At 39.0% G+C, this 12,040-nt stretch overlaps 1 protein-coding gene across 1 annotated transcript in view; it reads left to right on the top strand.

Annotated features, from left to right (window-relative positions):
* The window catches only part of LOC137286904 (uncharacterized), an 89,321-nt gene extending 78,584 nt beyond the window's left edge, over positions 1 to 10,737 (top strand). The window contains exon 17 of the mRNA XM_067818926.1: positions 9,800 to 10,737. Within this exon, the coding sequence (XP_067675027.1) occupies positions 9,800 to 9,981 (182 nt within the window). The 3' untranslated portion in view covers positions 9,982 to 10,737. The remainder of the gene's footprint in view (positions 1 to 9,799) is intronic.
* Positions 10,738 to 12,040: the final 1,303 nt, after the last annotated feature.

Below are 12,040 nucleotides of genomic sequence, written 5' to 3' on the forward strand. Positions count from 1 at the left end.
TGTATTGATTGATATCTTTGATTTGTAATCTTTTTGAATCGTTGATGTTAATGAAGTATGATTGTGGAAAGTTAGAACTTCAGTTTGGGTTTTGTGTCAGTGTTTTTCAGTGTAATCAACCTGGAAGCTGTTCGGTCACTTCTTGCATATCTGGACATATTTGGTTTCTAACTTCAGGATAGTAAGTCCCTTTAGGGATTCTGGGTCTGATGAGGTGACCTCTTTCCCAGACTGGAGTGGACTGAGATTAATCTCGGGTCAGGAAGCTGTCACAGTTATGTTTCAGTAAAGATTGTTCTATGTGAATTGATGTACTCAGTGAAACATTGGAAATAAAGATGTTGCTGTATCCCGTGAATCACCCGTGTAACAAATATGAGGATGAAAGGATTAGTGAAACAGAATCATATTCCTTTGATATTATCGGTTTTCCCTTATCGTTGTGGTTGGAATGATGGACTATCTGGGTCACTTGAGACTGATTGTTGCTTTGTTTGAGTGGATGATGATCACTTTGAAAGGATGCTCTCCAGATACATGCTGTCTTGTCTAGTATACCATCCATACCCCAGGACTGGGTCACTGAAATAGGAACTATGTCCATAGGTCCACACAAAGGAAACAAGTCATAACCTCTCATACCTACCCACTCACTCACTCACTCACACACTCACTCACTCACTCACTCACTCACTCACTCACTCACTCACTCAGATGTAATTGTTACTTCCATTGTTCTCTGTTGATAAGTTGCAGTCTGTAAGTATTGCTGATCCCTGAAGCCCAAGGAGGCAGTGGGGTAGGCTAATGATTCAAGTGTCTACTGGTCACACTGAAGACCTGGGTATACTGTGTGAAGACCGTTTCTGGTGTCTCTGGCCATGACATTGCTAAAAGCGGCATAAAACCATAGTCACTCACTCACTCGCTTACTCACTCATTCTGAAGCCCAAGTTATGTTAAGATCTGTTCATTCTTGTAAGTTCAGCCTATGAAATACCCCTGAAATCTCTTGAAAATGATGTTAAGAGTTATTGTCATCTGCTTAGATAAAGTGTTCATAATAACCAACTTGAGATCTTCTGCAGTAGACAGACTTCTTTCATCCCTCCTTTAGAATACCCTCTTTGGTTTGGTGTCTAAATGCTTTCGTTGTTCATGTTTTTCACAGTACTTGTCCACTTCACAAACAAATATCAGCAAACAATGATGGTGCATGATAATCACCTTAACAGATTGTGGTAAAAATAAATAAGCAATTGATGATAAAATGACACATTTCTTATTCATATTATGGTTGCCGTGGACACGCTCTGTTGTTTACACATTGGCGATGCAGACTGAACTGAACTTAAAGTGGTTGTTGGAAACCAGAAACAGTTGTAGATGTTGTCCACACATTGAGTCCAACTGCATCTGTGGTTGTCACTTGAGATATTGACCAAAACTTGACTAACCTTAACATTAGTAGGGCTGGCTGAAAAAAATTGATAATTAGAAATATCATTGATGGGAAAAAACGATAGTTATTATCGATATAAAGATAGGGTCATCAGAAATATCTGACATAAACTTTTGAGAAAATAAAATTTAACACACACTTCTGTTTCTATTCATGGGCTGTTTCTAAATTATGTTCAGGAGGCAGTTTTGTTAGTGATCCATGCATAAACATTTCTTCACTCATTAGTGCGGTGAAATATATTCATTCTTCTAGAACTTTCCTTGGCAATTTTGCTCAAAGTTTTTTCTCTGATATTCAGGGATTACATTTAATCCTGTATTTGACTGTCCCCCTAATTTATACTCCTAATTTCAGGGTGCCTGGACTACAAAGTTGGAGTTCAAACATTCTTAAATAAAATGATTAATACTATGATGTGAATTGTATACTGTTATTATAATTCAGTTATTTTTATTGTGTTGTGGATCATGATTATCACATTGTTACAGTAAATTAATAACCCAGGTAGTAGCAGACTTGGTGATAACATTTTGTTGCTAGTTCAAAAAGTTTACTTTTTCAGCATCCTTCTGGACTCACTATTGAATATTGTTGCATCCATTGTTAATAATTTTTATGTGTATAAGACGAAGGAATGGGCATCCTGTCAATCCTGGTTAGTATCATTAACTGATTGATATTTATCAATACATAATCATTAGATTGATCAATATTACTGGCCATCCCTGAACATCAGTTAAAAGTAACAGCCATTATGTAGTTTCATCATGTCAGAAATAGTACTAACAAGTGTCTTTACTTTGATATTTATCAATACATAATCATTAGATTGATCAATATTACTGGCCATCCCTGAACATCAGTTAAAAGTAACAGCCATTATGTAGTTTCATCATGTCAGAAATAGTACTAACAAGTGTCTTTACTTTGATATTTATCAATACATAATCATTAGATTGATCAATATTACTGGCCATCCCTGAACATCAGTTAAAAGTAACAGCCATTATGTAGTTTCATCATGTCAGAAATAGTACTAACAAGTGTCTTTACTTTTAATGCTCCATTTGGTGTCTCTGATAACGAAATTACTAAGATTTTAACAGCCAAGAATTAAAATTCCCATTTGAAGAAACAGAATTGTCTTTAGGCATTAGTTGACTCATTTGATGAGAAATGATATTTTCACCATTAGACCTACGACGACTTTACTCATGAAACAAAAGTCCTCATCCTCACATGATGACAGCTGAATTTATTCAAGAGGTTCAAATCCAATTTTGAATATGGCCGCCATGTATTTTGTGTTTAAAACTGAAACAGTTGTTTGCCATTTGAAATGCTATTACTACTTACAGCAAAGAAAATCTAACTGTTGTGCATTTCATCAACATTCTGATTTAGAGAATATGGTTTAACGCAGCTTTTAGCAATACTCCAGCTGTATCACAGTAGGGGATACCAGAATGGGCTTCTCACATTGTGCCCATGTGGAGAATCGAATCCAGGCCTTCAGCATGATAAGCAAGCACTTCAGCCATTAGGCTACCCCACTGCCCCTCAACAATCTGAAATATATGTTCAATGTTTGAAAATACTTTAACTCAGTGTTTCTGAAGGAAATATGCTGTTAACTTCATATACAGGTGATCTACAGACTACAGCACTCTTTTTATGAATTTTCCTAAAAGATCCAAAACCTAATTTAGACATAAAAAAGTTAGTAATATGATAACCACAGCATTTCTGAATGATGATACATCGATCAAAGTCCTTGTAAGACACAGTTTAGTGATCCCAGCAGAAACCTTATCATAGTTGTCAAATATGTATCTTCACAAAAAAGACAACATGACACATATTCAGTAGTTGAGAGTATGAATGTTTTTTACCACTGATAGAGGGCTGCTCTTTGTGCAGACTACCAGCAGTGCACCCAACAACCTCCAGGGAGAGGGTCCTTTGTTCAACATTACTCTGTTTATGTTTCACAGATTTAACGCAAAAATGCTGACATTTAAATTCCTGTTCAGCGGACTGTGAATACAGCCTTGCTAGCTCTTCTCCTTCTTGGGTGACACGCCCACTAAAGTCCCACAGATTCTCGTCTGATGCTGGCTACTTGAGACCAGGATGAGGAGCTAATCTACCCAATTCTCTACTCTAGACTCACCAGTATTCAGCCACTGACCACCGGCTAATATAAATACTGTTTCCCTGACACATTATAGACATGTTGTCATGTAATTGAAATTCCAGGATAGCAGGTAGCTTTACCGGACAGAGGATCAAAGTTTGTTTACATTCAGTCTCAACTCTGTCACAGGGATGGATCATTATACGTCTTTATCGCTGTTGACTGTGATTATTATTACATTTAGTCGCAAAACCTTCATTTTGGACCATCGCTGGTCACTCCCAGTAAATACATCCTTGGATAATGTTTCATATAAGTGGCTTATTTTTTCATTAAAGTATTAAGAAATTCTCACTTTTACCCTTCACCATTTTTGACCTCTTGGCTAAAACTCGAACCCTGTAAAGGTTTATTGAAAGGCAAAGAATAATGGGGTAATTTTCTACATCAAATGTCTACCATCAACTTGCATATGTATAACAAGTAGTTAAAGTGTGTGTTTTCTGATTGTTGTATATGATTTCATAAACCACAGTGTTAAAAGCAGTTGAAGCTGTTTAAGATATGGAGATCGGTAATCTATTAGCCTTAGACAGCCTTGTGACTGGGATTGGGGAGATATAGAGGCTGAACTATCAATAAGAACATGAAGACATGTCATTTGCTCTGTTTCATGGGGATATTATAGACTGAAGGTACATGAAGTGGTTGTTGTGAGAATATAATTGAATCTCTTTATGCGGACAGTCTTACGGCTAAATCAAGGGCTCTCTGTTTACATACGGGAAGTATGAATGGGACATATTGTCGGGTGTATGTGAAAAACTTTTATCAATGGAGAAGCATGTGTGTATTTCCTACTGAGATTGAACTGTTGTATATAGGATTATGCTTGATGTTTGTGATCTCATTTATGCCTACAGTGACATTTGTTCAGCCTGTGAAGTGGTCTTACTGATGGCAATGTTATTATGATAGCATCTTTGTTGATGTCTCAAAAATCTTATGTGACATAATTAAACTATAAGCTCAGCTTAGGCGATGCCATATTATAGGACAATTTTTATGTTTCAAATGCCAAGTACTACGGGGACAGGGCATATGTACTTAGCAGCCCTTTACACAAATTTATGACTGTCTGAGAATATTGTGACTCAATGCTGAAAATTGATGTTCAGTACTCTGATGAATTACATCCTTTAGACTGAAAATTTGAAATTCTTAGTGATTGCAAGTTATTTTCCAGTGTTCAAGACTGGTTGTTGTAGAAACCCTAATACTAAGAGATACTAGTTAGGTTTAAGGACTCATTATGGTGAGCGAGTCACTGATTGAGTGAGTATGGTTTTATGCCACATTTAGCAACACATTGTTACCAATGTTGGGAATTGAACCTGAGCCTTTGGCATGACAAGTGAACGCTTTAACCTCTAGGCTACTCCTCCTCACCCTTATGTTGAAATACGACAGAAGACCTTTATGTTACTGATGTCATGGAAGTTGATCCACCATGGTTACTGTACAGATGTCAATTACGAGACTACAAGTTCGTCTCCAAATGTTCATCCTTCTGTTGCAGGCAGGATTTCCAGTATCTGTGCTACCCAAGTAAACAGTGTATTCTGTCCACAGTATTCTCCATATAGTTACTCAACACTGGAGGGTCCATACAACAGACTCTAGTTGCTCCAGTACTATACAAGCTGTAGATTCTTTATCAAGATAGAAGTGTCACGTTAGCTGTTACAAAAAATCTCCAGTGGTTTGTAATTCCCCTCATAACACTAATACCTGTGGGAAAGTTGAAAACATATTGTAAGGTGGACTGTAGCAGGAAGACTAATCACCTCCCTACAGCACAAATACCCTGCTGCATTCACCCTTGATTGCCCTTATTCCTGGTGAGGTCTGCTTGCTGGTCAATTTGTGTCACAGGATAGGAGGGTTATGGGGTTAGCTGATCATCCCCATTCACCACATCCTGTCCCTTTGTCTTCAGCATTCCAGCCTCACCCCGCTGATGTATCAGGTCCTCACCCACCCGACTTAACAAACTTATCAGGCCCTCACCCTCACCACCCACCTTCCACCCCCACCCCCACCCCTCTCTTCCAGACTGACTGCCACATCAGGTCGTTACCCAACATACTGAGTGAAATATCAGGCCCTTACCCCCAACACTGTCTGACATATCAACCCCTCACCCCTACAGACTGAGAGATATGAGGCCCTCACCCTACAGACTATTTGAATTATCAATCCACACCCACCCACCCACACACACACACACACCCACACACCCCCACTGACTGTTATATCATACCCTCACCCCTACAGACTGACTGTAATTTCAGGCCACCCCACCACACCCCACCCACCCCCAGACTGAGTGAGATATCATTTACTCACCCAGAGAGACTGACTGTAAGATCAGGCCTCTACCCCCACAGACTGATTGACTTGTTAGACCCTTCCCACAAAATAATGCTTGGCTTAGGAGGCCCTTAAGAAATGCCTACATTTCCGGTAACCTGAAACATTAATCACTTAACTGGTGTTCCCTGAATTAATAAACTATCAAACTTACTGTTAATAAATAGGAATGATGTCAACCTGTGTTGACATAGGGCATGTTACCTGAAACGAGTGTTGGAGGAGAAGGGGGACAGGGATGTATGCAGTATCAGGCCCCTCCCTTACTTCCTATATCTACCAAGGACACTGGTGGACTTTCCCAGGATAGCAATGTTGATGACTATGACTAAGCCACACACCCTATACTTATATCTGGGACATTATCTTGCATGCTTTAGTAAACTCCTGTAGGCCTACAGTGAATTCCGAGGAGATTCTATGCCCTTTGTAGCCTGAATAACCTGTACATGTTATCTTTAGATTTCAGAATATTCCGCTTTGTTAAATTTGTACTGGATGAAATATTTTCTGAATAATGTTTATTAGTGACACTCAGGATTAAAAATACAAAATATCTCACACTGTTTTCAGTATTGTTATGAAAGATGAAACTGCGTGTGAAAAGTAAATATGTCACTATTGCATCGCAAACCTTGTATCACAAACCTTGTATTGCAGCATATATTGCATCACAACATGTTTCTGTGTCCGTGATGCATCGTGATCCTTGTATCACAATGTGTATTGCAACACATGTGTGTCAGTAATGCATTGTGATACAAGGATCATTATGCATAGTTCATGTGGCTCTGTCAGTAATACATTGTGATACAAGGATGACGATGTTATTGCATCACAACCTGTGTGGCTCTGTCAGTATTACATGCAATACAAAGATGACGATGTGTATTGCATCACAGCATATGTGGCTCTGTCAGTAATACATTGTGACACAAGGATGACAATGTATATTGCATCACAGCATGTGTGGCTCTGTCAGTATTACATGCAATACAAAGATGACGATGTGTATTGCATCACAGCATGTGTGGCTCTGTCAGTAATACATTGTGATACAAGGATGACGATGTGTATTGCATCACAGCATGTGTGATGATGTGTATTGCATCACAGCATGTGTGGCTCTGTCAGTAATACATTGTGATACAAGGATGATGATGTGTATTGCATCACAGCATGTGTGATGATGTGTATTGCATCACAGCATGTGTGGCTCTGTCAGTAGTACATGCAATACAAGGATGACAATGTGTATTGCATCACAGCATGTGTGATGATGTGTATTGCATCACAGCATGTGTGGCTCTGTCAGTAATACATTGTGATACAAGGATGATGATGTGTATTGCATCACAGCATGTGTGATGATGTGTATTGCATCACAGCATGTGTGGCTCTGTCAGTAATACATTGTGATACAAGGATGACGATGTGTATTGCATCACAGCATGTGTGGCTCTGTCAGTAATACATGCAATACAAGGATGACGATGTGTGTTGCATCACAGCATATGTGACTCTGTCAGTAAGGGTCACCTGCTACTGCACATCATGAAGTCCATATCTCAGAAACAAACATAGTAGTACAACTGTAGGATAAGAAGATAATGTTGGTAATGATGACTATGATGACATAGACGAGATATTGTTGATGATGTCATTCAGCTGATGATTCAGACTGTTATTGATGATGATCGTTACAAAGCAGATGTGAATGCTGATGATATTCATGACATGGGAGACAACTATATCGAATAATAACAGCAACTACCCAAATGTGTTTTTGATGATTAAGCAATTTTCATTTTTCAGACTCCATTCATTTGATACCTACATAAAACATTTTTCAAGTCTCTGAGACAAAAGGCGTAAATCCCATGCACCAAATCACTTAACACAGGCCATGACATGGCCATATCTCACATAATACTGTATAGCTTAATGCTCCTCTTAGAGAAAGACTTCTTTAATACTTTACTTGAGTGAATGGAGGTAAACTTTCCCACGACACTGTATAGGTATCTTGAAGAAAGAGATTCACTGTGTACTGTACAAAGACGACTTGCTTCATCGACAGTGCCTCATCTGTCAACACCAAGTTTGTATATCGTGTGCACTCTCAACAGAGGTCTTTAAGAATTTCCACCATTTTGATTAGACAGTTATATGATCATGAGAAGACACGAGTAATAGTAAGGGCTATTAAGGGTGTCCCTGAGACGTAAATCCTCAATTAATATTGGACTTGATGGTGTCTCTGTATCATTGAGGAGTTTAGTGTTTGATAATGTATGGTGACAATGTGTGTTAATGGCATACTTGGACCAGGGGTCCTCCGTGTTCTTTGTATACTATCCTGCTTCATCAAACAATGTTTTAGGTAAATGTTTTATTCCTTCCAACACCACAGGATTTTAAATGTCTCAGTGACCACAAATACATCTCCAATGCTGTAGTTTTGTTTATGTCAGATTTTTCAAATAGTTAACAGTTATAAGGCTTCACCTTGTGTGAAGTTAGGAGCAGAATGATTAACAGGGAAACCTCACCTCTAGGGATGCAGGGGAGGAAGGGGTCATTAGATGCTGTAAAGGGAAAATACCCAGCATGGATTGCTGCTATGGTTTGGAATTGATCACAGTGTAAGACAACAGTTTTAGGGCCTGATCTCTGATGTATTATAGGGGAAGAACATGGCCTTGGTATGTTTTATTTTGCAAGGTCAGTTAGATACGATTTGGTGGTCACAGGGCTTTTATGGACTGAAAAGTGGATTGCATGGTCTTGATATATTGCCTGTCATCTTTGATGACAGCAGAACTTGTTGCTGACTGCTAGATGTTTGTGTGTTTCGTGTTTAATGCTGCTTTTTAGCAATATTCCAGCTAGATGCAGCAGTTTGTAAGTGATCGAGTCTGAATCAGACTATCCAGTGATCAACTGCATGAGCATCGATCTATGCACCTCAAACGACAAGCATGGGTTGCTAAAGATCAGTTTTAACCCGGATCTTCAGGGGCCCCAACTGCTAGATTGCCTAACCTAAATAGTCTGCTGAGACTCAGTATTCACTCGTGTGCAATGGCTGTTTTCATGACAGGTACCCATTCATCAACTTCTGCGACAACCACGACCAGTTAAACTGTCTGTCATGATGATGCTTCTGTGGAGAAATACTCTGAACACATCCACATGTGTGGATCTGCATGATCATTTATCAACAAGTGCTTAGGAAAAATATCATAGTTTGACTGCCTGTTGGATCTTTGACATCTCCAAGATGATGAGTATGGTATGCAAGATGGTAATGGTGTGATATTGCCTCCTGCACTGTACAAGCAGCCATCTTTAGTCAGTCATGAACTTCACAGTCCAAAGATTTCCAAATTATTGGTGTTCTTGGACACTGACTTACTACAGTTCACACTGTACAAAAATGTTGGTTTCAATTTAAGCTGCGGTATAGAAGTTGATAAGGTAATCAAAATATTCTTGTAGCCTTCAGCAACATTGCACTGAGGGTCCTTGGATAAGGCATTAAAGCCTAGGACTCCTTGCGTTGTTTTTATCAGCATGCCCAATTCATAATGATCAAGGAGCGTATGACTCTCAGAGTCTCAGTTTGTGTATTAGACCTGATGCAGGACTTTTTTCGCTTGTTGATGGTAATGTGCTATCATGTTTGTCCCCAAAATGTAGAAAAATTTAACTTGATGAAAAATGGTAATTCAACTGGCTTAGTGCTGTCCTCTTTGTTGCAGATGATGATGAGGATCTGACCTTGACGGAGGACCAGGTTGTGGATGGTCGGATAGCAGTGAGTGAGTCACAGGTCGTAGACTCCAGCCAGGTCATGTCAGAAGTCATACACATTCAGCGCCAGGAAGAGGAGATGGAAGAGTCTGAGATGGAATCAGAGGGGATCATGACAATGGCAGAATGATCATCCACTAAACCTTTGATGAACTGAGTCTTCAAAATAAAATCATGCCTGTTGCAGAATAAGCTATTAGCATCAGAGTGTCGGAATCCTACTGCCTTTGGACATGACAGAATATCATTTTGATGAATCTGTGAGGGAGGCATTAATCTGATGCAACAGTTAGTACATGAACCAGTTGTAACACTGTTGAACATCTCCATGTTCTTCAGAGTCTCACCCTTTCAAGGAGTGTCACACTGTGCAAGGTAGAGTCTATGGTGCTATCACATTTACGACAATGAGATCTGCTGATCTACTCAGAATACTCGCAGACAAATGTGCTTTAAAGGAAAGAGATCTTCTCGTTGATGCAACCACAAATGACACCATTGGAGCTTACGATTTTAGTGGTGACACAGGAGTCCAGGAGCTAATTATTCAGGTGGTGTCAGGAGTCAAGGAGCTTATGATTCAGGTGGTGTCAGGAGTCCAGGAGCTTATGATCCTGTTTCTGTGAGGAAAAACTTCAGTATTCTGTGATTCTCATAACTGATCGGATGGGCGTTAGTATTATGTTATCTGGAGAATGTTGAAGTACTGGAAGATCCCAGAGAGGTGATTTTGGATTCTCCCATACTAGATCATGGCTATTCACAGCATGTTTTATGTAACTCACTATTCACCCAGCAGTTATGTTCAGAATCACCAAACAGTAAAAAATATTTCTTTGTCCGGGATTTTTTATTCCATATGAATCAAAAAAAAAATTAAAACAAAGAAGGAATGACTATATCCCCTTATTGCATGAATACTTGTTATCAGATTATGTGCCCTTGACCCTGTTTCAAAAGACAGTCATAGCATTAAAGCTATGGTAAGACTGTATTAAAATATAGGTGTTCCGATAGCTGTAGTACTATGTCCACTTGTGGATCTGGCTATGTATCAGCTCCATATGTGTTATATACCACTCAAAATATTTCAGGACAATTTTGGTGATCTGGCAGACTGATAACTGATAACTACATCAATATGAAAGAATCATCCTCAGGTCATTGTTTTTGTATTATTCCTACATGCAGTGTCAATAACTTTTGTTGATGGCATTTAGTGATACGAATCATCAGTTTAATTTTGCTTGGTGTTCAAGAGTCCCCTGCATCCCAGTATACACTCCAACTAGAGTTATAAACAGACCCAACACTAAGCTTCTTCAAACAGGTAATTTTGACAGAAAGTAGTAAGTACATAAACTCTAAATTTAATGGAGCCCAGATGACAGGGTTGATTCAGAACCTGAGAATAATGTAGACTTGCATTATTTTGGGCTTGTGCAAAAGAGCCATGTTGGAAGGTTCAGAGGCTGTACGACATACTTCAACCAACCTTGTGGATTATTGTAATGTAGATCTACATGATTTACTGAAGGTTCAATGAGACCTGTGTTCCCCGTCATGTCAAATGGTTTCATCTTGCAACATATCTGATATGTCTCTAAAGTGTTTATGCCTCAGAATAGAAGTTCTAAGTCCAAAATATATGTAACGGACTACAGTTTGCAAAATATATTTCGGTTTGACCCTGTCAAGGTCCATGTTAATAAGAAATAGTGGTGCTTACTGTAATATGTTAAGTTTAAATGTATCATAGCACATCTGCTGTCATGATACAGTCCACAGAATAAAGTCAACCATTCACCTGAAGTGTACCAATAAAGTGGATTATACGAAGTTGGTCTTGACATCAACAACATCAGAACAAATGGTTCACAAAGTCTGGAAAATGAGGCATCAATTGACCTCTAGAATGCTGCCACGAGCATGGACGTTTTCAATGGCTGTATTATCATCAGTTTAGGAAACATGTATTCCTATTGAAGTCCAGTGATCTTGTGTTACCTATTTCCTGGAAGCATGGAAGGGCATCATGTTCTCCACAATAGAACCTCATTGTCAGTCAGGATTATGGACGTACTGCTCATGCCAAGACTGGAGCTTCTACACGCCTGTCATCACAAAGCACAACTTTTGTAAGGGGATGTTATCGTTCATACACTCCCACATCAGAGACAGAGACTTCA

Source organism: Haliotis asinina, chromosome 6, assembly GCF_037392515.1.
Source record: "Haliotis asinina isolate JCU_RB_2024 chromosome 6, JCU_Hal_asi_v2, whole genome shotgun sequence".
NCBI lineage: Eukaryota > Metazoa > Mollusca > Gastropoda > Lepetellida > Haliotidae > Haliotis > Haliotis asinina.